General features: G+C 37.3%; 2 protein-coding genes across 5 annotated transcripts in view; one reads left to right on the forward strand and one right to left on the reverse strand.

Moving 5' to 3' along the window:
* LOC140761539 (uncharacterized) overlaps window positions 1-21,048 on the forward strand; it is a 31,733-nt gene extending 10,685 nt beyond the window's left edge. Inside the window, exons 8-25 of one of the 3 annotated variants that reach the window (XM_073098905.1) lie at window positions 753-812; window positions 1,586-1,685; window positions 1,763-1,840; window positions 6,204-6,415; window positions 6,495-6,572; window positions 6,645-6,740; window positions 7,999-8,069; window positions 8,576-8,653; window positions 8,772-8,865; window positions 15,022-15,120; window positions 16,905-17,122; window positions 17,216-17,330; window positions 19,067-19,198; window positions 19,291-19,401; window positions 19,570-19,679; window positions 19,767-19,865; window positions 20,139-20,328; window positions 20,441-21,048. In XM_073098905.1, coding sequence (XP_072955006.1) covers window positions 753-812; window positions 1,586-1,685; window positions 1,763-1,840; window positions 6,204-6,415; window positions 6,495-6,572; window positions 6,645-6,740; window positions 7,999-8,069; window positions 8,576-8,653; window positions 8,772-8,865; window positions 15,022-15,120; window positions 16,905-17,122; window positions 17,216-17,330; window positions 19,067-19,198; window positions 19,291-19,401; window positions 19,570-19,679; window positions 19,767-19,865; window positions 20,139-20,328; window positions 20,441-20,578 — 2,079 coding nt within the window. In that variant the 3' untranslated portion in view covers window positions 20,579-21,048. Of the gene's footprint in view, window positions 1-752; window positions 813-1,585; window positions 1,686-1,762; window positions 1,841-6,203; window positions 6,416-6,494; window positions 6,573-6,644; window positions 6,741-7,998; window positions 8,070-8,575; window positions 8,654-8,771; window positions 8,866-15,021; window positions 15,121-16,904; window positions 17,123-17,215; window positions 17,331-19,066; window positions 19,199-19,290; window positions 19,402-19,569; window positions 19,680-19,766; window positions 19,866-20,138 lie in introns of all 3 variants that reach the window. The other 2 variants (XM_073098904.1, XM_073098903.1) reach the window with 2 other exon arrangements.
* Window positions 21,049-21,631: 583 nt separating this feature from the next.
* LOC140761272 (pyrophosphate-energized vacuolar membrane proton pump-like) lies at window positions 21,632-25,981 on the reverse strand. Of its 2 annotated transcripts, none has more exons than XM_073098536.1 (8): window positions 25,686-25,981; window positions 24,341-24,915; window positions 23,871-24,250; window positions 23,697-23,783; window positions 23,266-23,596; window positions 22,665-23,075; window positions 22,502-22,561; window positions 21,632-22,046 (listed from the first exon to the last, which is right to left on the reverse strand). In XM_073098536.1, the coding sequence occupies exons 1-8, from the start codon at window positions 25,912-25,914 to the stop codon at window positions 21,840-21,842; spliced, it is 2,280 nt and encodes a 759-aa protein (XP_072954637.1). In that variant the 5' UTR covers window positions 25,915-25,981; the 3' UTR covers window positions 21,632-21,839. The 2 variants fall into 2 exon arrangements, with proteins under 2 accessions (XP_072954637.1, XP_072954639.1); XM_073098538.1 differs by having other exon boundaries at window positions 21,908-22,046; window positions 22,673-23,075.
* Window positions 25,982-27,941: the final 1,960 nt, after the last annotated feature.

A 27,941-nucleotide genomic window follows, 5' to 3' on the forward strand; every position in this document is an offset into this window, starting at 1 on the left:
AAAAAGAGGAGACGGGGACTAATCGTGCCGCAGAGCTTTCATCATTGACAACCTCTCCTCGTCAAGCTGTTGCCATCGCTCTCTCCTCATTGTCATGCCCATGCCCTAACAAGAGAAGGATCATCATCTTCATCTCTCCCTCTCTTGCTATGGCACGGGCATTGATGGGGTGGGAGCGATAGATGATGAGGAGGGATCGACGATAATGAGAGAGGATGGGGGATGTTGTTAATGATCTCTAGGACTGCTACACAGCGACAAATCACTGCTAGGAGTGATGTCGTGTGGCAGCCCTCGTGCCATGTGCTAGTCAGGCTTTAGCATGGCAATCCTTGAGTGAAAGGTTATCTCATGAATACATAGCACAAGGCTTTAACTACTAGACAATTATACCCAAGAAAGGATCAAAGGATAATCACATTTTTAATAATTTTATGATAACTAAAGGCTGTTAATACGATTGCCAAAATAAAAGTTAACACCTAAGTTAACTCTGGTATAGTAGCTAAACTAGGTAAAGTAAATCCTATTAGAGATCATGACAAGTATCAGAGTTTATATATGTTCTTTTCCATACTCACAAATCCTACATTGTTTTGATTATTGTATTTCTTAGAATTTCAGTATATTAGTTACAGCCTAATACCTGCCTTTAGTTTGTGCCTTTCTAATTAGTTCCTCCAATTTTGTTTGCTGTCTGTTTTAAATTTTGAAATCTCAATATCCTAAGGGTTGTCAACCATAATTTACAGACTATAGTGGAGTGCAGCATTACGGATCAGATGCGTGTGGCAGAACTAATATCACAAGATGTAAGCAACTTGCAAATCATTTATTGTGCATTACAGATTGGTCAGTTAGAATGGTATTAAATGGCTTTTATATATTTCTTTTGAATCTTGTGTCAAACTTTATATATTGTTTTATATTTATCATTTTCCATCTTTAATAATTCTTTGTTGGAAAGAAGTTGCGAAGAGGTTTTCATTGGCTTAGAGAGAAGGTAAGGTTGATGGGCAGAGAATTTTTTTTTTGTGTATGTTGGTCATACATATTGTTGGAGAGTGATTTATTATGTTAGTTTTGCCCTGTTGAATTTTAGTTGATGATATCTGTTGGCTTGTTTTGTGTTAAATGAAAATTTCTAGTAAGATTGTTTGTTCTATTGCAAAATGAAAATCAATCAACTCCCTTAATCCTCTTATTTGGCTATTGGCGAGCTTTTCTATAGATAACTATTGTGATAGTCACATTAGTATATCCTAATTGTCCTTAAACTTGATTTAGGACAATCTCTTGACTGAATCTTAGTTAGTCTTAGTCAGATAGAAAAATAGGCTAGAGCTCTTGGGGATGGTGAAATGATAGTTCTTCTTGGTCCGTGTACTGAAGGTGGAGAGAGGCTAGGGATTGATGTCTTGGTTTTGTTACTTAAGAATCTTGATGAGTTGGAGGGATGGTTAAGCTTTAAGGATAGACATAGTAGGAAACCCATTATTATTTATTCTTGATTTTATTGAACATCTAAACTGCACTAGTTTCAATTATAATTGAATGTTTTCACTGTCCTTGTAATGTTGTGCAGCAAGAATTTCTTCCAAAGTTAATGGACCTCTTTAGAATGTGTGAGGATTTAGAAAACATGGATGGCCTCCACATGATCTTCAGATTGGTCAAGGGGATCAGTGAGTATTTCTGCTTATCTATGTCCTTGTATATTTCCTGTTTAACATTATTAACATTTTCTATTGGTCATTTGCAGTTCTACTGAACAGCCCTTCAATCTTTGATAGGATCTTCTCTGAGGAGTTAATTTTGGATATTATTGGTTCGCTTGAATGTACGTCCATCTCATTTTTGTTGGTTATCATTGCTTCCATTTTTTGCCCCCAACTTTGACCAGGGACGTAGCTGATGACTTGATGCTGACATTTTGTTTCAATCTTTTACTGATGTCTGCTTCCAAATATCATCACTTTATGTAGGACGTCACTTTCTGTACTTCTATTATTATGGTAATAATAATAATATAATAATAATAATAGTTTTATTAATAATATGATCATTATAATTATAATTATTTTGATTTGTTCATCTGTTTATTTATTTATTCTTGTTTCCATTTTCCAAGGTTGAGTAGGTCTTTGTGATTTATGCCTACTTTTATCCATACCCATTGTAGATGTCGATGATGCTATCTGTGCTGCCTCTTCCTTGTTGGCATTTTATCACATATATTTATCTAAAACTGTTCATGATTCAATGAAAAAACCATTTTGTTTCAATACAAATGGATTGATAGATGAATGTTGGCATAGATGAATATTGCAGGTATATATCTGTGCTGCCTCTTCCTTGTTGGCATTTTATCACATATATTTATCTAAAATTGTTTTCATTATTCAATGAAAAAAACATTTTGTTTTAATACAAATGGATTGATTGATAGATGAATGTTGCAGGTATATATAAATGTAATGGCTGCATATGAGATGCCATTATGGTCTTCAATGACTAAGTAAAAGACCAAAAACTTAACCTATGAATTTTACTACTTTCATAATGGGATGCTGACTTAGTTCTTTGTTGGTTCACAGTTCAGAGTTCACAGTTCACACAATTCAGATGGTCAGCAGTTTTCTTAACAGAGTCTACAACTCTTATCGTGAAACTTGTGCTATGCGAATACTCTACTTCATGTAGAAAACTGAATAAATTTTAACTTTTTTGGAGAAATTTTTGTTCTAGGTGAAATCATTCGTCTATATCAGCATGTTAATCTGCATTTGCTTGAAAAACGAGAATTGATCCGTTAGTCAGGCACAAAGTTTTTTTTAAAAAATTTCTCAGTTGACTTTATATGAACTTCTTGTAAGTATTAGAATTAAAGCAACTTACTAAGGTGACTGAGCAATCCTTTAAATCTGTATTCTGTACAAGATGTTTGTATAAGGGTTTTCAGAATGTATAATTGGTATGATTTTATGTAGGCATTCATTGACTGTTTGCTTGAGTTATGTTTTGATTTGGTTTTTATTTTGCACGTTATATCTTTTGATAAGTACATCTCATATTTTGATAGAGTAAACTAGCCTAAGCTACCAAATAGCCTTGCTTCCTAACATGATTGAGTTAGCTGGAATTTGCTGCGGATTCTAACAATTATATGCTTTTCCTTTTTAGTCTGTGCATTTACATAATTTTGATATAGAAGAACAAGTGCTTCTAAAGTAGTAGATATGTTAAGGGTGAAACTTAACTTTTTTTTTTTCAGATTGATTGAATCTGTAAGAAATATCACTATGTTTTTGCAACTTGGGTTGTTTAGACATCGGCATGCTAAATATGGGATTTTTAGTGATTCATGACCTAGCTTCTTTCAACATTTGGAACTTCATATATAAATTAAATTGGCAGCACACAGTGGGTTAGATTTGAGTTGCTCCTATTGCAAGCCTTAAATGCAATATATATTACAAACTAGCGTTTCTAGTACCTTTTTGCTTATCTTAATGCAATAGCGCCATATCTTTGTTATTTGCCTTGTTTAGACATCGACATGCTAAATGTGGGATTTAGTGATCCACGACCTAGCTTCTTTCAGCATTTGAAATGTTATACATAGGAGGTTAGATTTGAGTTGCTCTTACCCAACGATCGCCGTGGTCAACACTTATTGTTTTGTTGGCGTATCAGCACGTGGCACGAGGGGTGCCACACGACACCCCTCCTAGTAGTGATCCGTTTGTCGTTGTTGCTCGCCTTTGCCCATCGCCCTTAGTTGTCAAGCTTTCCAATGCCGCTCATTGTCTTGCTTGTCGTCGCTCGCCCGTGATTCATAACTTTTAGTTTTTATTCGACTCGACCCAACTTGACCCGACTTGTAAGGCACCCTGACGCCAGCGATGCCTTCTTCCTCTATCTAGCGCATGCGAGCAACGAGGAGCAAGGCTGCAAGCATGACGACAAGCTTGATGGCGAGCATTAATGGGCGAACACGAGTAGTCTCCTTCCTCTTTTCCTCTCCCTCTCTTATGGCTATTGATGATGGTCGTGCCGGTAGTGTACCAACACGTGGCATGAGGTGGTGCCGCACAACACCCTTCATCTCACCTCCTAGCAGTGGCCTGCGTTGCTATTACCCTTGCCTTTACCACTCATTGTTTTGTTTGTTGTCGTCCGTCACGGCTAGAGGAGGAAAAAGATGATGGATGGGTCGAACAAAAATGATCCTCTTTGCGGGTCTAATTTAAGTTGCGGAGGCACTTAAATCCAGGGCGATGACGAGCGGCGATGGCAAGTAGTCTCCCTACCTCCTCTTTCTCCCTCTCTTGCATGGGATTGGCGGTGGGTGGACCCTCTACTCTTGAGGAATGGCCGATAAGTGCCATATCATGTAGTGCCGTGGCACAAGCACGATCATCCCTGGCTCTTATTGCAAGCCTTAAATGCAATTATTTATTACAAGCTTGCATTTCTAGTACCTTTTTGCAAATCTTAATTCAAATCGTCATTAATGGCTTCTTGCAATCATCCAATATTTTAACTAGAGTTCTACTCTTGATCTCCAAGGATATATATGTATGTATGTATGCTGAACTAACCACATTGTTTTTCCTTTTCCATTTTATATTCAGTCTTTTCCATTGGAATTTGGTTGATGAGATTACTTTAGTCATCCGTTACCCAAATATTTTCACAACAATGTGTTCTAGGAAGGCATAACTCAAATTTGAGAAGTCCTAAGTGGATAATAAATTTTTGTTGTTGGGTATCAATCTGACACCAGCACCCTAGATTTTGTTCCCAGATAACCAACCTAAAAATTTAAAAAAGTAAATAGAAGGATTTGCCTAGTTTGCAGGGCTGGTTTGTGGATAGAGCAATCTACTATTTGGCTGCAATTTCGTCTCATGCAAATTGAGATTAACCTCCGGTAATTCATCTGAACATGGAAATAGTCTAGATGAGAGACATAGGTAATGACTTGTAAATTATTCTTTGTTGTCATTTCTAATTACAATTATGCTGAGCCAAGAGAAGCTTAATCCCATAGTATAATGATATGGCCGTGCAGTAACATTTTCTAAATGAGCAACTAATGTGGTCTTGTATCTTTGGTGTACTAACCTTTATTGCAAAGTTAAATTTGTTTGTGGTACATTCTCCATCACATGTTGCTAAATATGTGATACTAGATTTTATTAGTTTCTTGTTGATGAATATAATTTACTTGATATAAGGTTACATGAAGCTTGTCATTTGTTGGTGATATTCTTTTAATTTGTGAATTTATCAATCTAATGTATGAGTTAATCCTATGCTAGTAGTGTACAGATGAAATTTGAAATCTAAAGGTGTTAGGATAAGTAGATCTGAGATCGAGTGGGGATGTTGCTTTTATCATTAATCTAATATAGGAGTGAATTTTACATTAGTTGTATTTTGAGGAATCTAAAGGTGTTAGAGTTAGTAGATCAGAGTTTAGCGGATTAAGATATAAAAATGGAGAATGAATTATCCCTAGAACTATAGTTCTACATGAAACTTAGATTGAGCTGGAACTTGCATGATAATTAAAGTAGAATGGTTGAAGTTGGGAAGTGTTTCTAGTATGTTTGTGGTGTCATTGACATGGAAGTTCTATAAAACAGTTGCAAGTCTAGCAATTCTTTATGTATTAGAATGTTGGTTAACTAGAAACAACATATTCAAATATTGATGTCACCAAGATGTGAATGCTAAGGTGGCGGATGAGTGGTGTTAGTGGAAAAGATAGAACACAGAACGGTAATGTTAGTCAGAAGTTAAGAGGCAACAACTATAGAAGATAGACTATATGAGAATTTGTTAAGATAGTTTGGATATGACTAATGAAGAGCACTTAATGCTTATGGAGGAATGCATTGAAATTGAAGGTTCCTTAGGAGGGAGAGGAAGACCAAACTGAACCTTTATTTGACATAAAATGATGCACGAAATAAAGATGAATGTAGAAAAAAGATCCATATAGCCGACATTAAATAGTTGTGATTAAAGAATTTGCCATGCAACATGGTGTGTGAATGTTAGTACCTGTTGTGTGCTAGTAATCTCTGCTTTGTTGACTAATTGTTATATTGTTCTCTTTTTGTACTTTTTGTTCATAACTATGAAATCCTGACTACTGGTTGTGTCCTGTTTCCCTCATTCTGTTTAAACAGATGATCCAGAGGTCACTAAGGTGCAGGATCATCGTGCTTTTCTCAAAGGACATGTTGTTTTTAAGGAGGTAATTGATTTTGAGATTCATATTAGCTTGCCTACTTACATTTTCTTTAACAGTACACCTTTATTTACCACACAGGCCATTCCCATTAAAAATAATTCGGTGTTGTCAAAGATACATCAGTCATACAGAGTTGGCTATCTAAAGGTCAGTGTGTGCTAAATGATAGTCAATTACTTGAATCTTGTTATATGTGAATTCTTATTTGTTTCTCCACTGATTTCAGGATGTTGTTTTGCCAAGAATATTGGATGAGCCTACAATAGCAAGTCTTAATTCAATAATTCATGCAAATAATGCTGTGGTGAGGATTTCAACTTTCATATATATAGTTTATCATTGTTCCTTATTTTAAAAATGCGTGATTCTGGTACAGGTCATTTCTTTGCTGAAAGATGACGCTTGTTTTATTCAAGAACTGTTTGCTAGGATGAGATCTTCCATTATTTCTGCTGAATCAAAAAGGGATTTGGTAATGTACAATAGTTCCTAAAGCCCTTTGGATGAGTTTCATATGTTTCTTATTTGGACTATTTTCTGTCTTTAACTAGCTATGCTTTATTTGAATTTTGTATAGTAGTTATTGCTGATGAAGACCAATATAACATTGTTATGTTTCTATTTTAAATATACAATTGCTATTTCAGATACATTTTCACAGAAGATGCAAAGTAAGAAGATGATTTGTTTCTAATCACTCATTGTTTTTCACTTGCTTGTTAATTACTTAAATGTACCCTGGAGTTAACACAAAATTCCAGTACTGGGAAAATAATGAATTATTATGAATTTATATTTGGTTATTTTCCACAAATATATCAGGACATTGTGCCTGACTTATTTGGGGGCCAAATGTTTCATGTAATTTAGAGAAGAGGCTAGAGTGCATTAGTAAGGTCACACATCTTTCCTTCACCATGCCACTCATTGGTTGGAGCATGGTACAATTGGACGCCCTTCTTTCTAAGCATCACGAATTAATATCTTGTTACAATGATGCTGTAATTTAACATTGGTCTGAAAGGGGGGTAATAGTTGATGTTACAATAAGAGTCCTTGATCTAAGAAGTATACTAGTTAGTAACATTTCATCAGAACTTCAGTGGTACAGTCTTAAGGAGAATCCGGATTACAGTTCATGCTTCAAAGATGAGCTTGGAAAGTATCTTCTTAATGTTGTATCCAGGAATCAGTGAATTGCTTTGCACACGGTTAAGTTTGTACTTCTTTTAGAACTGCAACTCTCTGTTGTTGCTGCCTAGCTACTCTCATACAATGCATTGCAGCAATCCCCCAGTTCCAAATATTTTTTCTTATATCTTCATATAGAGGTGCAAAACACTACTGATTTATTATGTTTTCCAAATAGTGGAAACACAAGTATAACATTTTAGTTTCTTCATGATAGTAGTACAAATATCTGTGCAAACAGATGGCCTCTAATCAAACCATTAAATATTGATAGAAATTTGACTTATCTTATGTCTGTAATTATATGGAGGGATAAAACCGGTTCATGCTGTATATAAAATGCAAAAATTTTCTTACAGGAAAAGTGTTTGTGCAATATGGACATTTTAAGTGATAGTTCCCGGTGTGTATTTTGTAAGATTTCTATCACTATCGAGGAATTTCTGAATTATATGTTATGTAATGTGAATCTAATATTTTAGTTTCTGTTCCATGTAATAAATCTTTTCTTATGTCATGTATCTTTTATGCTGGAGCAGGTGTTATTCTTGCATGAGTTCTGCTCGTTGAGTAAAAGCTTGCAGCTGGTACAACAATTGCGGTTATTTCGGTATGTTATGTGTTCTGTCTTTTCTGCTGCCTCATCTATTTTTGTCTCTGATTGGGTGTCATCTTCCCTTCCCGATGATAGATTACCTTGTTAGTGGATTTCCAAACATCTTTTAAATTTATGGAGTATCAAATTTGTGGATAGGAATATAATACAGAAACCCTAGAATATTTAGGGCAATCAGCTGATAAGTGTGTAATCATCATATGTCATCTACCACATGTGCTGTCACATAAACAAGTAATCGAACTAGGGACAATTGGGGAACTTCATGTAACTTTTTATATGAAGTTTCCTTGCTATTTATGTGCCTTTGATATCTATTAGTTCATGCGAACTTAGCATAGCCAAAATATACAGTTAACTCTTCCTACATGGACTGTGAGCATTATTTTTGTTCTGATATTCTTGCATGCTAACTCAGAATTTCTTTTTTCATATTTTTTCTTGGCATATTGAGACATTTTTTAAATGTTCACCAAATTTTAATTATCTAATTTTCACAGGGATCTTGCTAATGAAGGCATCTTTGACATCGTTGCTGATGTATTGCAGAGTCAGGATAAGAAGCTAGTGTCTGTCGGGTAATTGTTATTCCTTGTCCTAGATAAAATATATAGATGATTATCTGAGAGTGTGTCAAATTTGTTCACTAATGGGATTGCTGTTGTCATCTAACATTAATTCCCCTGTAAAATGCAGGACAGACATCCTTATACTCTTCCTTAACCAGGATCCTAACCTTCTTAGGTCTTATATTGTTCTACAGGAAGGGAATTCTCTTCTTGGACTTCTGGTAAGCAAGTTGGCTATTTTCTCATCAATTAGTATCTACTTTTGTCTAGCTACCTTATGAATCTTCTGGACTTACTGAAAGGTCCTTTAGGTTTGACGAAAACTTTTTTTCACTTCACATCTTCTCTACGTTGTTTCAATCTTTGAAATCTTGTGAAGTGTGAACTGTGTGCATATTCTGCTTTTTAGACCAAGTACAATATTCCTTGGCCCTTGCCACCAGCATGTTCTTCTGTGCCAATGAATCCACAACAGGAGAGCAAGATCTGTGAGTGCAATCAAGGAGAGGGACAAGAAACTCCTCTGGTTCAATCTACATTTACTGTCTAACTTGAGTGCTGCCCAATGCTAGTTCCTTTGATCCTTTGCCCCTCTGTGCCAGTGCCCTTTGCCTTCCTCCCTTTGTATCAAACACTGCTTAAGTTAATTTTTCCTGAAGAACAACCCAATTCATTATAGGTTAAGTCTAAGCAACCTAAGATAACCTCTCCAGGAACTCTCTCTCCACATTAAGAATGAAGGAGAAAGAAGAAAAAAGTTTGATTTGGGGATTTATCAGTCAGCGAAAAATGGTCTTAAAAAGCTTTGATCTAGATGGCCAGCTGTCATGATGCATCACTGACTATCAGTACTTAAACTTTTATTACTATTTCTTCATTTCTTCTATGCTCTAAGTAGTAAAAAATCATGATTCAGACAACTATCTTGCTTAGTTGTCATTTTAGTAGGAGTGGATTGAGTTACAAGTGCTAGCATTTTTTTTTGTACTTATAATATGATTTTGTAGAAAATGTAGTGTGGGGAGTTAATTCAAGCTTATAATGTATTTATAAGAGAAAAGAAGAGAGGGAAGGCATGCATTCCATGGGATAGGATAGATTTAAGATAGTGAAAGGGTTGGGAAATGGTTTGATCTTTTTTTTTTCCATACCCGCTCTCTTCCAAATTAGTATTATTTATGTAGTAATACCTGAAAGTCCTACTCTCTCCAGCTAAATGCCCCTTGAGGCACTGGATTACTTGCATAGTTTACGTTTTTCTTCTATATTATCTGGAAGGTAGAAAACTATTGCACAATTGTACTAAGAATGCTAGAGAAACTCATTCATTTAAAATGTATCAAGTTATATAGATTTAATTTCAATTAAGATGTCTTTTTGATATTATAATTCCTTAGTTTAATTGCCGACATTGAATCTTTCCTTCTCATTTAGTGTTTACTTTTAGTCTTGAGTAATTCTAGTGACACCCGAACCACCAAAAAGGATGAGGGGCTAGTGATACGAAAGAATGTCATTCCCTTAGGGTACACATACGAGCAATAGACTTGAGACAATATTATGGAGGTAATTTTATAAAGCAAGAGAAAAGACATAATAATGGGTTTTTTTTGGTTTCATTGTGACTATAATCCTATGTTGAGCCCATGGATTGGAGTTTCAACTGATCTTGATATAACTTGACTAAAATAGATGGGGACTGGCCAAATGATTGGTTTTGAGTTGGTTTCGGTTATTCGGCTGAAACTGAGTACTATTAGGCACATTCTAGCTCTTTTGGTTACACTCAATATGACTTGATTTCATTATTTTTTTTTGTGTGTGTCTGATCTATTCTAAAATTGGATCTTACTCAGACTCGACCCGCGAGGATAGATGATGTCCCCTTGATTGTCCTCTTCCCATCTCTTCTTCTTCCTCTTCCTCTCTCTCTCTCTCTCTCTCTCTCTCTCTCTCTCACTTTCGCACACGCACGCACGCACATCTTCCCTGCGATCTTGGTGGCTAGTGAACAGCTAGCTTTCTTGACCTTCAATGCGTCTTTTGTCTTTTATTTTTTGGTTTCCACTTTCTCCCTACTTGTCTCTCCCTCTTCTCTCTCTACCCTCTCTCTCCCCTCTCGTTTGGTGGCCTCCCTCTCTTTGTTGATGTTACTTTCTCCTCTCTCCAACGTCACCTTTTTCCTTTATGTCTTCTGCATCCCACCTTTGTCCTCTATCTCCCTCTCTTCTTTGTTTGAGTAGTTGCTGAAATAAAGGAAGAGAGAAGAATTATTTTCTATTTTCTATCAATTTTATGAAAATTTTAAGATTTTTCTACATTTTATAATAGTTTTACATAATTTAAAAAAAATATTGAATACGAAATGGTCGATATGGGCTGCTCGGATCCCATCCTGATCCTTGAATCATTTCTTATGTCCCTAGGCAAACCTCATAATTGAAGATCGTAGCACTTGCAAACTAGCAGATTCACTATGTTTGGGTCGATCTTGGACTATGGCATCTTTCTTTTTTTCTTTTTTCTTTGGTAGAAAAGGAGCTATATTGAGTTGTAAGCCTATCATAGGCTATGTCCTCTATCCCTAGAACAATAGTGTGCCAAGGGAGTCAGAGAGAATGTTACAAACTCTAAGGAAACTAGTCACCTGGCCTCCAAACAAAGCATTGCGAGACCAACCTATCACTATTAGCTGTCCAGTCAGCTAATTGGTTCCCCTCCCTACGTACATGTGAAACCTTAGCATCTTTAATCCCTTCTATCATTCTAAGAAGTCAATGGCTACGTTATGGATACGCCGGGGGATCGAAGCCTTCCCTCGTAAAATTTTAGTTAGTTCCAAGGAATCAATTTCTATCAGCACATGGCTCATGCCACCCGCCAAGCTGAGGCCAAACCTATTAGCCCAAGCCTCTGTTGCTAGCGCAGATTCATAATGCAACGGCTCCCAGCATGTGCCTATAAGCATGCCAGTCTTATCTCTAAGGATTGCACCCGCTCCAGCCTGCGCAGCACCAACCCTGAATGAGCCATCAGTGTTTAGTTTCACCTATCCTGGCTTTGACGGCTGCCACTTGTTGTCATTCCGGTGCTCTGTACCAGCCTTGACTTCATACTCCACCTGATGCTTTGCCTCTCTTGCCACCATTTTGGGATGCTCAACTTCTCCCCGACACACCTTGTTATATTTTTGCTTCCACAGGCCCAAAGAGTGGAGGTAATGATGTCTTTATGTGTTAAATCCATGGAAGCGGTCGAGGACCACCTGACGTAGGGCCAATTTGGACTTAGCCCATTAGCACAATCTACAGCTCTTGATTCTCTTTGGTGAGCACTTCCCAAACCAAGTGCAGCCCAACATGAGTAGAAGAGATGGTCCACCGTTTCCAGGTGGAGGCCACGAAGACCACACCATGGGTTTGAGTTCAGTCACAACCCATGGAGATAAGCTTCGTCGGAAGTCGATTCTAGATCACTTTCCAGCAAAAGGTTTTGATCCTTGGCGCCACTAGAAGACGCCAAAGAGTCTTCCATCCTTTCCACGGCACTTTAGCCGACTCTAGAAGTAAACGATAGATTGATCTCGACTCTCGAGAGCGTCATCCTCGTTAGGTGAGGCCACCAAATTCACCTGTCGGATGCGGTGATGTTGCCCAACGAGGTGGAGGCCGTAACGAACGCCAGGTCTCTTCCTCCCAGCCTATAAATGAGGTCGAGGCGCCATTCATTCCCAGCTCTGAGGTCTGCCTCCTTTAGATTCCTATTCATTAAGTCTTGGTGCATAACACGTGGTTGCTGATTCCACAGTATATGTGATGCCTAAGGGTTGAAGGCAGCTGACGTAGACTTGCCATCTCCTATCAACTTGCGGCATCCCATCCTCAGCTTCACAGCGGTCTGTGCTAAGGCCTTCCAAATTTACAAAGCATTGTCGATACTGGCTTTGCTTCATGGGTCAAGCTCACCATATTTCGCTTTGCTGATCTTCACCCATGTAGCTTCACCATTGTTGAGTACTTTGAACACAAGCTTCCCCAACAAGGCTTTCCTTGCAAACTCAAGCTTCTTCATGGCTAGACCTTTGACTTCCTTGCTTTTGGTGATAACCTCCCAGCTTTGAAGGTGTAGCCCCTTCCCATTGCTTTTCCCAAAGGATCAAGCCAGCTTGTCAATCTCATCCATAACTGCTTTAGGTTCCAAGTGCATCCCAACCAGTAAGTTGGGATTGCCATCATTGTTGAGTTAGCAGCACTAGCCAAGCAGCCATAGATAGCACGTTATGTTTCCACCTTGCTAATCTATTATACACTCTTTCCACCATTGGACGGAACTCACAGACCTTGACCCTTTGGCTCGATATGGGTGCACCTAGATAGACAAAAGGCATTTACGCCTGGTGGAGTCCCCATAATATTGCTGATAGAGGTTGTCATGTCGGAAGCCATCCAATTGGGAGCGTACGACTGAGACTTTTAAAGTTAATCTTTGGATTAGTCATCTCAACAAACCTTGAAAGGCAATCTGCTATGCATCTTGCATTGGCTAAGGCTTGGCAAGCCACCAAGAGATCTGCATTGAGCAGATCTGATATGTGCCTCTTGATCTAAAGCCATGAAGCAGACCTGCATCCGTATTCTCAGCAAAAAGACTCTTGAGAACTTGAGAGACCAGAATAAACAAATATGAGGAAAATGGTCACCCTGCCATAGTCCGCAATGCTGTAGTCGGTGGTCTCCCCATTAATTAGCAGTCCGTAGCGAGGTGAGGTGATTCAAGTTTGATCCAAGCTTGCAAACTGTTGGGAAAAGCCATGCATTCGAGGACCTCTAGCACTGGCTCTGAGCTCATCCGGTCATATTCTTTCTCCATGTCGATTTTCAGCATCATGCTAGGAACACCTTTGTGGTCAGTCACCATGGAGTGTACAATTTCTTGCACAGGAAGAATGTTATCCGCAATGCTTCTACCTCTTATGAACGTCAATTGTTTATGGCCCACCAGCTTTGACAGTAAGGGTTTTATATGTTCATCTAGGATCTTGGCGATTATCTTGTAGGCCACGTTATAGTGGACTATAGGTTTGTAGTCCTTCACAAGCCTTGGACAGTCCTTGGGGATTAGCGCTACTAGGGTATTCCCCCACTGCTTGGGCATGCTTGCCGTAGTGAAGAAGCGGTGAATTGCGTTGCACAGATCATCACCTACAATGATCCAAAATCTGGTGTAGACTTCAGCTTGGATGCCATCAGGTTTGGGCACCTTCCTTCTAGGCATACTTTAGGGAGCTGATTTGGTTTCATCATCTGTTACCGGCCTTACCTAGCCTTCACCATCCTCCGCAGAAAGAGCCGAGAGGGACAGCCACTCCAGTCCCAATGAAATAGTCACCAAGCTATGATGCTTTCCAATAGAGGACATTTCTAACAACCAACCTACGTCGCCATGCTCCTCCGGGACAGCTCCTCTCTTAGTTGCATTGTATTCTACCTTCCGTCTCTTCGCAATGGCTCCCTTTCCAGTGGGCTCATGCTTACATTATGTCCACCTTCATCAGCTGCAGCGACGTTTCCTATTGTGAGATCCCTCCCCACCTCACTGTCCACCTCCGCCACTTGGTCTCTACTGACATCCTCATCTCTGCTGGTGCCAATTAGCCGTTGCGGAACGATTGCAGATGGGCAGGCATTCGAAAAGCTATGTGTGTTCACAAGGACCCCACCTATGTTACCAATAAAAGAAATGGGAGTTCTAGGTGTGTATATTTGGTGAGTTTAGGTTAGAGAAAGGCTATTTTGGTAATGTCTCTAGTGTAGTTAACTTATTTTAGGTTAGATAAAGAATAATTTTGCAGTCTGACTAAGATCTATTAGCAAGGTATGTTCCTAGATATTTTCTAGAAAAAAAATAGGGTGCCATATAATGAATAATGAAAACATGGGGGTAAATTATAAAATTGTGAAAATGGAGGGTATTAAATGTAGAATTCCCCTAGTTTATACTGATCATTGTGAAGTAAATTGTGGTCAACATGTCTTGGCATGAGGGTCTACAAAATTGAATGGAATATCAATATTGAGGCTAGTGTGCAATATTTTTGAATATATTCACTTTTAAAAGAAATAAATTCATCTTCCCTGTATGCTTGTACTTCTTATACAATGTTATTGTCAATAGCTGTATGATAATAGTTTCTGTTAAATGCAATGTGCATCTTATGTAATATTTCTTGCTAAATATCTCAATCCAATTGATGTTTGATGAGGATTTTATGTTATGCTTTAGGCTACTTATTTTATATGCTTGGCATTAAATCTTGTGAAGCCTTTTATTTTCTGTCATAATAATGAAGTGTATCTTACAATATTTTGTATTTTCAGGTTAAAGGTATGGTAACTGATTTTGGTGAGGACATGCATTGTCAGTTCCTTGAAATTATTCGAATTTTGGTGGACTCATACGCCACGCCCGGATCACAGGTTCTTAAAGTTTTAACTCTAATGTTTTTCAGTACTGCAATGTTGGTATGATGATCTACACATGCTTGTTTTAACTGTTGACATCTATACATACATTTAATTGGCTTGCTTTCCAGGAAAGAAATGGTTATTCCATTTGAAACTTGTATGTATTGCTAGTTTGCTATAATATAGGTAGTCTACCTTATTCTCCATATCTAAAGGATGGCAGTATTATTCCATGCTTGATATATGGTGCTCAGATATTTACTTCCTGGTTTAGTTCTTTAAGAACAAAACAACTAGCATTTAGGAGATAATCTGCTGCCATGGTTGCGGGTGAAATTGATGCAGTCCAGTTGCTTTGCAGCCATTAGTTGCTATCAAACCATCTAGCAATTACTAGTATAAAAAAAAAGAAAACTTAATGAGTTTAGCAGCCAATCCTTGGTTCTTCTATGAATATCTTAAGTTAGCAAGTTATTTAGATAGTTGTAAAATAATAGAAATTAATACTAGTTGTCCCTGGCACATAAATACTTAGATTTTTTTGTTAATTCGTTGCCGTATCCTAGATGTATCATAATTTTTTTTTTTGAGAATTGCGGAAATTGTTTTTTTTTTTTTTTTTTTGTTCTTGGATTTTTTGCTTTAGTTATTTTAACGTAGACTGCTTAGAAGAAGCAAAGTCTAATATTGTCTTGTAGAAAATCTAGTGCTTTACCTAGGTTAGCATTTGATTTGAACAAAAGGGACAGTAGTTGGTAAGGTACTTCAATCTCAAATAGGATGACTTGGGTTAATTTTCTTAATTGGTTAGATGTCATTTTGTCCCGCATTGAGAAATGAAGAGTTATGAAAGGTATTTATATGTACTAACCTCTCAAAAGGTTGTAACTTTATAGCTATAAAGTAAATTTGGAATACTGTCTTTTCTGAAAAGTCGAGTCAGCTCGATAATCTTAGTGAGCTAATCTGAGCCCATATTGTTAGGCTCGTCTCGAGACCCATATTGTTAGACTCGTCTCGAGACCTATATTGTTAGACTCGTCTCGAGCTCGAGCCAACCTGAGCTAACCTTTAATTAATTTCGAGACTGAGCTAGTCTCAGTTCGCTCAAGCTTGGCTCATTTACACCCCTAGCTCTTGACATCTTTCTAGTGCAAGTCATTCAAAGTTTCAAACTTCAAAATATGTGTTCTTCAACTCTGTTGTCTACAACTATTAGTGCTTTTAGTATTTATTGCTTGGATAATCAGTTGCTGATGCTTCTCTTTCTCTTTTCTTCCACCATTTTGTAAATGTGCAGGCATACCCTCATAAATTGATAAGCTGCCAAAATGGTAAAAAGTGTCTGTGGCATGCCATGTAGAGGATAATGTGTTGGATAATAATCATCATAAGCTATTCGTGATTTTCCTGGCACACAAATCATTTCTACATGTCAATTATTACTGTTGGTGTTCTAGATATACTTTTTTGTTTCTGAAATTATGTCTATTCAATTTGCTGATTGTACTTTACTGTTATAAAATTTTCAGGTGACTTAAATCTATTTCGAGTTCAAATAGTATCAGAGCAATTATACGTATTTTTCTAATAGCATTCAAATCAATTCATGTGCTTTACAATTCTGCACTGCTCGGTGATATAGAGGTTTCATGTTTTGTACATGTTTTATAATTACCTGAGTTAACTTGTAAGATTTTTTTTTTCCATTTCTCCTTGCAATATATTGTTTATTTATTAGTTGTGTTTTGTCAAGTTCACTTTTACGGTACTTGATAATACTTCTCTTGTTGCAGCGAGATACAATTATAGAGATTTTCTATGAAAAGCATCTGGATCAATTGATAGATGTTATAGCATCATCTTGTCCTCCAAAAAACAATCATTCCACAGTGGGTAAATCACCTGGTATTGGTAGAAGAGATGAAGCACATGCTGCAACTAAGCCTGAAATTTTGTCAAACATCTGTGAGCTGTTATGTTTTTGCGTGATTCATCATCCCTACAGGATAAAGTGATTTTCTATGCGAATTCTTTCATTTGTTTCTTAATATTGTTAAGTTGTAGTATTCTTGCTTTGAACATGGCTGCAATGTCTATTTTTTAGGTGCAACTTTCTCATGAATAATGCCATAGAGAAAGTTTTATCTTTAACTCGCAGAAGAGAAAAGTTTCTGGTTGTGGCAGCTGTTCGGTTTATACGTACTATTATCTCCCGAAATGTAAGTTGTTTTTTCAGTGTTCTAATAGGTCCATTTGAAATGCTGATATTGTAAATGCATAAATATTTTTTATTGTATGGTTTGTGGGATGTCATAAAACAGCACTGAAAACTGACCAAGTCATTGGTCAGTTTTTATTTTTATTTTTAAAGTCCAAACTTCAAACAATTTGCTTTTTCTCATCACATTGTTAGGGCCCACCTTTACATTGTGATATATGTGCTATGGAGATTTGCATGACCTGCATGTCACCTAATTCGATTCGGATGCTCATGAGCAGCAGGGTGGAGCTTATATCCATGACGCCTTCGACTAACGCAGCTCAGAAGTCTGTCTGATAGGGTCAATATTCCATTAAAGTGCTCATAGCCTTTCCTTCTCAATTTCTTTTAGAGTGTAAAGGCCTGTTTTGCCCAGGATCTATTTAGGATATGTGGTGACTGACCTTTGACAAATGAACTTCGAGTGAACATGTACATTGCAAATTGTTATCTAGGATCTAATGCTGTTATGCATAACAGTGGTTGCGATTATATCTTTGAACATTTATGTTCCCATTACAGGGCTTATGATAAGAGATTGCTTTTTCTACAAAACACAGTTGGATGAAGTTAACAAAAATAGTTAGTAGACAACTACATTTAAGGAGTTCCTATAATGTTATTATGATTTTACTGAAAGCTTCATACTTGGTGAGTAGGTAAAAAAAGATGCTTGGTGAATGTGATCTTAGCTACCCAATTTGGATAATGCTGTTGAAAGAGTAAGGAAATGGATTTTCCAAGGAAATTATGGTATACATTCCCTTTGAGAATGTGTAAAGTGAGAATAGCTAGTGTCAAACAGCAGAGAACCTCATTAATTACTCCATTTCTTAAGAAATATGTATAATTAGTAAGCAGTATACAATTAAATATATTATTTCTGTACATGTATCTTTCTTGATGCCTCGGCAAACTTGTGTACCTTTTTATGAGTTGGTCTACATGTTGTGAAGATACCATGTCTAATCTTATCAATGACCTTGATGTAATGTTTTAAAATAGATATATCTTCTCCAAGAGCTAGGATGAATGGATATACTGCGCTCTACTCACACTATATTGAACACAGTACTCATAGGAGACTTCACAAATACCTATATTGTCCTATGCATATCTGATCTTTTCAATGGAATAGTAGAATCTGATACATTTAGAAGATACCTTTTGGATTTTTCAGATTTCAAAAATAAGTCATACTGAAGATTTTCTATTAGGTTAGGAAGATTCTATTTGTAGTCAAATTTGATCTTAAATGTTATCCTATTAGGAATGATCCACGAATGTGAAGAAGATTTAAATTAGTCCTTCATCCAATCAATCAACTCATGATCTACAGTCATGGTTAACTTTGTTGATAAATAAGTTAGAGATGTGCTTTGATGTATAATCTTACATATTATTACAATAAAATGAGAATACAAGGATATAGAGATATATAGATACAATGGACCCAGGGTGCTGAAAATTTTTTGGAACAGAAAAATACCATTTTCAAAGTCCCTATCTGTCTTGTCCACAATGGGAAGATACTCTGATCTTCAAACTCATGATATTATTTTCTTTTTCAGTTTATGTGATTTTGCCATTATGCATTAATTAAAAGGCTGCAGATATCTTCCTCAAGCATTTTATAGTTTGATTCTCTATTTACATCAGAATCCTAATTGTTATAAATTTGGTTTTTCTTTTTAGGATGAGCATCTTCTTCGTCATATGGTAAAATACAATCTGTTGAAACCAGTCGTTGAGGCTTTCATTGAAAATGGCAATCGTTACAACATGCTGCATTCAGGAGTTCTTGAACTACTTGAGTATATACGGAAGGTACTATTCGTCATTCTTTCATCCCTTTGCTACTTTGGAGATTACCGTTAGTTTTGGGCTTTTGGCTTCTTATCTGAATATTTTATGTGCAGGACAATTTCACCAAATCCCTTGTCATATATATAGTTGATAATTTCTGGGACCAGCTTATTAAATTCGAGAATTTGGGGAGTATTCAGGCCCTAAAAATTAGATATGAGCAGGTGAAATCTGTGAACTAGTTTTTAGAACTGCTTATTCATCAGTTAAATCGGTGATAAATGCTACTCGAGAACCCTAGCACATAGGCTACACCTCCTGGGTTATTTTGATTTTTGTTAAATAGTTCTGAGATCTGTAATGGTAATCTTTTACTATTTGTTTCATATCAGTTATTAGAGAATCGTGACACAAAAAGTAGTACTACTATGGCAGAAGCTCATAAAAAGACAGATGAACGAGGTCTTGGAAAAGAAGAAGAAGAATACTTTAATGAGGACAGGTTTGTGCGGTCATCCTTATTTGTGGGTGTTGCTGTGATTCTGCTATAGCATGATATGAAGTTGCTATTTCTTTAATTCCTTTTCAGTGATGAAGAAGACTCAGCGGGACATGTACCACATGCACGAAATCAAAATCCTCGCTCTAGTCTACCCAATGGGACGAAAGACAACTCCACGGCTTTAAGGTACTCTCACCATTGCCTTTTACAAAACAACTTTCTGTAATTCTTGGATGGTACTAGATTCTAGTCACATGTTTCTGTCAGGTCTAATTTGCACCAGGTATAAATAGTTTCCACTTAGCATAAGCTGCACTACATTCTAGGAATTAATTCAAATTGTTGCTGTTAATTAGTTTAGTTCGGCTGGTCTGCTGACCTATTGGATTCCAGATTCTTTGCGGTTAAATTTCTGTGTTGTTTTCTCACTGCTTGACTTGTTCTTTCATTTCTGCATAGGGCTGGATCTGGATCTGGTGGACTTGTTGATTATGATGATGATGACGATGATGACGACTATAATCCTCCGCCTAGGAAACCTGAATCTTCTGTGGAAGATGATGAACCCTTGAACTTATCGAAGATTAAGCGCAAGTCAGCTGATGGCAAGCTTGAAGACCTAAAGCTGGCAAAGAAGCCAAAAATCGAAGTACGTATAAGTGATGCTAAGGTTGCTGTTGCTGCTACTAGTTCGACCAGCAATGACAATGAATTACAAAGTAAACACACACCTTCACCTGCTTCCAATGCACAAACTGCAGAAGCCAATGGCGACTTGGACAAAGAAACTGCAGCTACCCAGAATTGTCAAACTCTGCTGGAAGATGCAGACAGCAGAGAGTCAATTGGAGGAGAATCTACGACAGCTATTAGCAATTCCTCGCCAGAGCCAGTTGTAAATGCCTCAAATGGTTCAGAGCCCTATTCTGTGAGATGATGACACTTAATGCTTATCTGTTGATGACCAATCTAGTCAGTGCTTTGGATTACAAAGAAAAGGAACTACAGCAACTATTTGAGAAGACGAAGGATTGAAGAAGTAAATGCTTGAACCACTAGCAGAGGGGGTGAAGTTCAGGAACCTGCATATTTTTGAGCCTCAATTCCATTGACCGTAATGAGCTGGTAATATTATTTTTCAGCAAGCAAGAGACGATCAAGTATTGATGAGCCTATCCCTCGGAGTGGCAGTGCGTAAAATAGTTGCTGTTGCTATTGTAAAATGTTCATTAAGCATAACATATCTTATGTGAGCTAAGGCAGGTGCACAAATCCGTGCAGCCTTTTTCTCTCCTAAAATTTTTGTGGGTTCTTGTTAACTTCGATTATTGTAAAACAGCAAGGAGGGAATAGTTCAATCTTTTTAGCATTTATAGCAGTTTGTGATATCTCAATACAAAAGGTTGTGCTTCCTCATGTGACATTATAAGCTCCAATGTTTGAAGACTTTTTCTTTGTTCCAGGTCTGCCAGCATCCACGCAGAGAAAAAAAATAAATGCTTAAAAGAGTTGTCTCACGTGACGTGTGTAAAAGTGGAACACAACAAACTTCTACAGGATGTAATAATGTTACAGTTGTGGGTAATTTAGGGACTAAAATTTTGACACTGCTGCACGATCCTGAGCTCCCTCCTGAGTCACAGAAACTTAACTAGAATAATATATCATGGAAGGGAAGAGCTGCTAGTAATCACTAGCTAATAGTATGCAGTTTGTAATTCAATTAAGCAAAAGATAAGAGAACTATGTCCTGTTGTTTTGAATTTTGGCATTTTCAAGAGCTCAGTGATTTGGTTGATGCCCATTTCATTTCATTTCTTCTTCTTTTTTTTTTCTGGCTCAAACTTGAAAGCGAGGATAATTAGACGCTTGTTAGAGCTCGCCAGGGTTCTACTACGTCAACCGCCGATTCTTACAATGACACCAAACATTGAGTAGCACATAAACAGAAACCTTCTTCACAATTATCAAAAAGTATTCAATCCAGAAAAGCATGAGTAAAGCAACTGGTTCAAGGTGGTACAGTTAAATCCAATGATTGATACAAATATCTATGCACACTAGTCAACAACAGTAGGAGTAACAACAAATTATTAGCAGCATTTCTTCGTTGCCAGTCACTGGAAAATTCCCCTCTCCAAGTTTGCTAGGAGCCTCAGATCAGAACCATTTGAAGAGCAAGCCGCCGCGCGTAGCAAAGAAGGGAGCAAACACCAGTGCTTCAACAGCCATTAGTTTGATCAGGATGTTAAGGGATGGCCCAGATGTGTCCTTTAGTGGGTCACCAATTGTGTCACCAATCACGGCAGCCTTGTGAGGATCAGAACCCTTGGGGCCTAGAGTTCTTGCATGATCAGAAGCACCTGCCTGGTTGCACAGTGTATCTCAAATTAGATATCTATGATAAGAAGAATATAGCAATTGTGCCAAAGAATAGTTTCTAACTTTTATATGTTTCATATATCTTGTTGATCTAGAGAAGGAGAAGGAATTCAAGTAAATAACAACAGAATGATTGGATTTTTAGAAACTGGATTTTTTTGCATAGCATCATCTTAGAAATGGAAAGCTGTTGGATCGATCCAGTATCTTTAACGGCGTAGGTCAAACAAAATTCATGAAGAAATTTATTGGTTTTCTATCAGTTATACAAGTAATTTAAAGAACCTCACCCTAAACAAGTAATTTCTCATTAACTTAGATCCAAAGTATAAGAAAGCCAGGTATTTGAATAAACAAGTTGCAATTTATGCAAATGAAAACACCATATAAAAACTTCAAAAAGAATTAGGTATGTGATTACTTGATTCTATAAAATTTACCTCTATGTATTTCTTCGCATTGTCCCATGCACCGCCGCTATTGGAAGCTGAGATAGCAACCTACAGAGATATGATCACAAATGTATCATTAAGAAAACTGGATGATCGACAACAATATAACACTAGAAATAATGCAAAGTTGCAGGATATGAGTCAATGGAACCTGCACACCAGAGACTAAGGCACCAGCTAGAAGTCCAGCAAGAGTTTGAACACCAAAGAATGTTCCAGCAATAATTGGACTAATCATAACAAGTGCCCCAGGAGCAATCATTTTCTTCAGTGAAGCATCTGTAGATATTTTGACACATGTAGCGTAATCAGGCATTGCAGTTCCCTCCATGAGACCCGGGATTGTGTTGAATTGCCTGCGAACTTCTTCCACCATCTTCAGAGCAGCGCTACCGACACTCTTCATTGTCATTGCAGAAAACCAATAGGGAAGCATGGCTCCAACAATCAATCCAATGAATACCTTTGGACTCAATACATCAACAGTCTGGATTCCAGCTCTGCTTACAAAGGCACCAAATAAGGCCAGAGACACCAGAGCTGCCGATCCGATAGCGAATCCCTGATATAGGGACAGAAGGATGTTACAAATTCAGACTGTCAGACATACATACACTTACTTCTGAAAATATATGAGTCAAGTTCATCACATACATACTTGCAGATAGTGCAATATTACAACTCATACATCTACTTCATTCTTTACAAGCTCTTTTTCTTTCTTTCTTTTTGAGAAAAAAAAAAAAGCATACCTTGCCAATTGCTGCAGTAGTATTACCAGCAGCATCAAGAGCATCTGTAGTCTTGCGGATATCGTGGCTCATTCCAGCCATCTCAGCTATTCCACCAGCATTATCGCTTATCGGACCATAAGCATCGATTGCAAGCCCTGTCGCAATCGTGCTAAGCATTCCCAAAGCAGCAAGGGCGATGCCATACATAGCAGCCAGAGTGAAGCTAACATAAACGGCAATAGCAATAGCAAATATAGGGATGATCACAGACTTATATCCTAAAGCCAATCCAAAAATCACATTGGTTGCTGCACCAGTCCGACAAGAATTGGCAACATCTTGCACTGGACTGCAGATTTCGACGAAGTTCAGCAGAAATTAGTCTACATTCTCTATATCCAAAAAATGAACAATGACATGATTAGTAAGTATATATTGAAGTGGCTCACCCGTAAGCATTACTTGTGAAATACTCAGTGATGTATCCGATTATAAGCCCAGCCCACAATCCAACCGCGACGCAGAAAAAGAGGTGCCTGTTAGTATAATAAGAACAACCAAATATTCACTTCTAATGTGAACCGTAACATGAAATAGTTGAGAAGATGAAAAATATATAATACCAATTCTTGACTCTTTTCTCCTTGTCAAAATCATAAATAGTGAAATTGGAAGGCAAAGCAACAAAACTGACGATAGCGATTCCGCCAGTCATCAAGATGGTAGAGATGAGAATTTGATTCTTCAATGCAGGTCCAATCTGACTAACAGTTTTAATCTTGAAAAAATCAGTCACAAAGAGGGTGGTTATTAAGCAAACTATAATGCCCATTGAGCTTATAAGCAGTGGATATAACATTGCAGTGAAATCATGGTTATTGCCAAATGAAGAAATCGATCCGATGAACAATGCTGCACAAGAGGATTCAGCATAAGAACCAAACAAGTCTGATCCCATTCCAGCAATATCTCCAACATTATCACCGACATTATCAGCAATAACCTGAACCAGTTCAAAACATGTCAAAAAGATATATCTATAAAATCTTCACGTATGAAGAACATTAATAAGGTTTCTGAATATGTCAATTACAGCGGGGTTTCGTGGATCATCTTCAGGAATATTTCTTTCAACTTTTCCAACGAGATCAGCACCAACATCTGCTGCTTTTGTATATATGCCTCCTCCAACTCTTCCAAAAAGCGCCATTGAGGAACCGCCAAGCCCATATCCAGTGATCGATTCAAATAGGCCTTCCCAATCATCTTTGTAGTAGATTCTAAATAAATTGATAGCAACAAATAGGACTAAGAGAGCACTGGATGCGAGAAGGAAACCCATGACAGCACCGGACCTAAAAGCCGTGCTGAAAGCCTTACCGACGCCTTTTCTTGCTTCTAAAGTTGTTCTAGCATTGGCATAAGTTGCAATCTTCATACCAAGATAGCCCGAGAGAACAGAGGTGAGCGCGCCGAGAAAAAAAGCTATTGTACTGAAAATAGCATTTGCAAGTGCTGGCTTACAAATATTATTTTTGTTGTAATTGCAAGTTTCGCTCTTTGAGCTAAATTTCTTTACTGATCCAAGGAAGAGAAAGATAATTATCCCAAAGACGAGCATGAAAATTGCAAGATACTTGTACTCCGTGAATAAGAACGATGATGCCCCTAAAAGTACAATATAACAAAGTGAATTCAAAGCATCAGCATCATGTGGTGGATCTCTGAAAAATTCAATACAATCATACTTCATTCCATCCCTTAGTACATTTATTTCCGTAATATATGAGATTCAACTTAGAGTTTTAGCAAATGAGAATCTGATAAGATTCTACTCTAGGATCAAGACAAATGGGGATATTAAAGTCAAAGAGTTTTTAGTCAGTCATCTAGTTCATATAACAGAAGAGTTACTACTTGCAAAATTAGGAATGTATTCGAAGAAAGGAGAGACTTTTATCCTACTCTCCAAAAGTAAAAATCCAGAATAAGAATTCTAGTAGCTGCAAGATAGGAAAACCTTCAGACAACATATCTAATAAATACTCATACTCATGATATTTGATAAGACAAATTGTGTTTTTATTGTCCAAATTTTTCACTAGCATGAAAATTAGAGTAAATTACAGAACATCAAAGAAACAGAGCTCAAAATGATGAAGTAGAGATCGAAGAAGGTATTATATTGCGCCTACATCATGCCCAAGAAGAGGAAGAGCTGAAAGCAAGCAAAGAAAATATACTGATAAAATCACCAACCTGAAATTCAAACAGAAAGATGCCTGATTGCAGAAAAAGGAAACAGCTTGTTAGAATTCAAGACAAAACCAATTCCTCCAACGACGAAAAAAAGCTAAAGATCAAACCTTCAACCCCAAAAGATGAACTTTGGCGGAAAAAATAAGCGGAAGAAAGACCAAGCAAATGGAAGTACCCACCAATGGAAATCGCATTCTGGATCTCGGCGCACTTGGCCGCCTCCGCGCCGTGATCGACTCCCTCCTCCCCTCCATCGTTGGCCTCGCACTTTTCGCCATTATTAGTCTCAGCAGCAGGCGACACCTTCACCTTAGAGACCAGGAACCACTGCAGCAGAGCAAACCCAATTCCGATCACCGCAGCCACCGGTATCAAAACCTGAGTCACAGCCTCTCCGATGTGACCCATCTCGCGGATTGCTCGAAAATTTCTAGAAGAAGAAAGGAGAGGAGAAAATTCTACAAGGACTGGAGAAGTAAACCGTCTCCTCTCCAAACTTCTTTCTTGGCTCTTCCCTCCATTTTATAATGCGACAGAGGGAGTCGAGTACTTGAGCCATGGAATTTTACTGATAGGCGCCGAACAAATCAAAAAACTACTATTAGCCCCCGTAAGTTATCTAACATTTGCTTATTAGCACCGGAAAGACATCATAATTTTAAGATGGCAAACATCTTAAAACTAAAGAAAATTTATATATACACCTTAGCTTATAATGTAACCGTGGTTTACACCATATATTTCTACTATTTATAAATTGATCTATCTTGAACTAACACCATCAGAACATTCTGTTAAGTAAAGATATTTTATTCATAAAATAATTAAAATGCTCTTATTTTTAAAATGACTAAAATATTCTTTAGTATGACTAATTAATAATATTTTCATAATCTTTTTAGTTTAGTTAACTTAACTCAGAGATTTAGTTAAGTTTAACTAACTAATGTAAGGTATTTTCTATGCATATTCACTCAATTATAAAACTCGATTTATAAACCCTAAAATTATAGGATATAAATCATAATTTCATTAAAAGATAGGGTGTTATATGCAAATTGTAATAAAAAAATTAACTGATCAGCCATTTTGCGAAAAGCCCCCTCCTCCACAGGCACAAAAGAAGAAGGAATTAAGAATAATTTACAGGTGCTCACGATTAAAGTCTTCAAAAGAATACGTCGTGGAGCGTATCGATCGGATAAGAAGAAGGTATATTCACTTTGCCACGTCGTAATCCCTCCCTCTTGATTTCATACTCACTCAGTTTGGCAACTACAAGTAACCACACGTCATCCTCCCCAAGTATAATATAAGCTTTGTTAGCTGCCATCATCCATTAATAAATTAATTCTTTACTAAGTTGTGATATATATATATCCGTACTAAAGAAGTACACAAAAGTAGTTTAGCCTGTAGAATTTTTTCCAACTAACATGTATAGCAGGAACAGATGCAGCTGCTGCACTACCAATCACAGTTAAATTTTGATGAGATAGTAAGTAATTTCTTACTGTAGCCCAGAATGAGTCAGCATTAGTTGCGGAGGTATGAGCAAGGTGTATCTGGAAATGGATTGGCCGGAGTTAGCCAGGGTGCTCCGCCGAGAGGCGATCTCTCCCTGGTGCATTAGAAATATTGTTGGAGAGTGTTGCGGCGGGTATATTGAGGAAAATTAGTAATTAGAAAATCTCATATGTATTTAGAGAAGCAAACCGGATGACTGATCGGGCAGCCACCAGGTTTAGCTTATTGGGCAGCAAACCAAGGTAAGATGGCTACGAGTACTATTGTTTTAGGATATGTAGATCCCCTCCCCTTAGATCTCTATAATCTTTTGTTGGTTGATAACCCTAGACTGTTTAACCGAGCGGCGGCTATCAAGGAGAATATAACTCCTACTTCAAAAAAATTTAAAGAAAAAAACATATTATTTTACCTTAATTTTCGTAGTAATTAATTTATGTAGCTCATTTGTAAGATAATTGAAAAACCCAAATACCTTAACATCTCTTTTTGGAGGATCTCATTATAATTTCATATAGATTATCCCAAGAACATCAAGTGATGCTACTATTAGTGCATTAATTACATTTAATAGAGCATCCTTGAGTGATTGCTTTGATCTCTGAAGCCATTGAATGATTAGGGTTTTCTTAATTCTTAATTATGTGCTTCAACTATTCCATGTCCATTAAATGGTGCTCGCTTGTATTATTACCCTTTAGAATTTAGATTATCCAGCTTAATTATCAATAATTTAAGCCTACTGATGCATTAATTACCTGTAATTAAGCAGGCCACTGAATCCCAATTGCATTGAGTGCTTTGCACTTTGAAGCCATTAGATGGCTTAATCTTTTCCTAATTTATGTGTGGACTCATACGTGGATCCCTTTGAGCATAATTAAAGTAGGTTCTATTGTATGTGTTTA

Source organism: Typha angustifolia, chromosome 6 (genome assembly GCF_048772165.1).
Source record: "Typha angustifolia cultivar Huaian chromosome 6, ASM4877216v1, whole genome shotgun sequence".
Lineage (NCBI taxonomy): Eukaryota > Viridiplantae > Streptophyta > Magnoliopsida > Poales > Typhaceae > Typha > Typha angustifolia.

Bases quoted from the DNA above. Each gene is read 5' to 3' on its own strand.
- LOC140761272 (XM_073098536.1), bottom strand. From the start codon at position 25,914: ATGGGTCACATCGGAGAGGCTGTGACTCAGGTTTTGATACCGGTGGCT. The intron at 24,916-25,685 runs GTGGGTACTTCC...TTGTACTTTTAG, and splicing joins CCAGAATGCGATTTCCATTG to GGGCATCATCGTTCTTATTC. The intron at 24,251-24,340 runs GTAATTGACATA...GAACTGGTTCAG, and splicing joins ATGATCCACGAAACCCCGCT to GTTATTGCTGATAATGTCGG.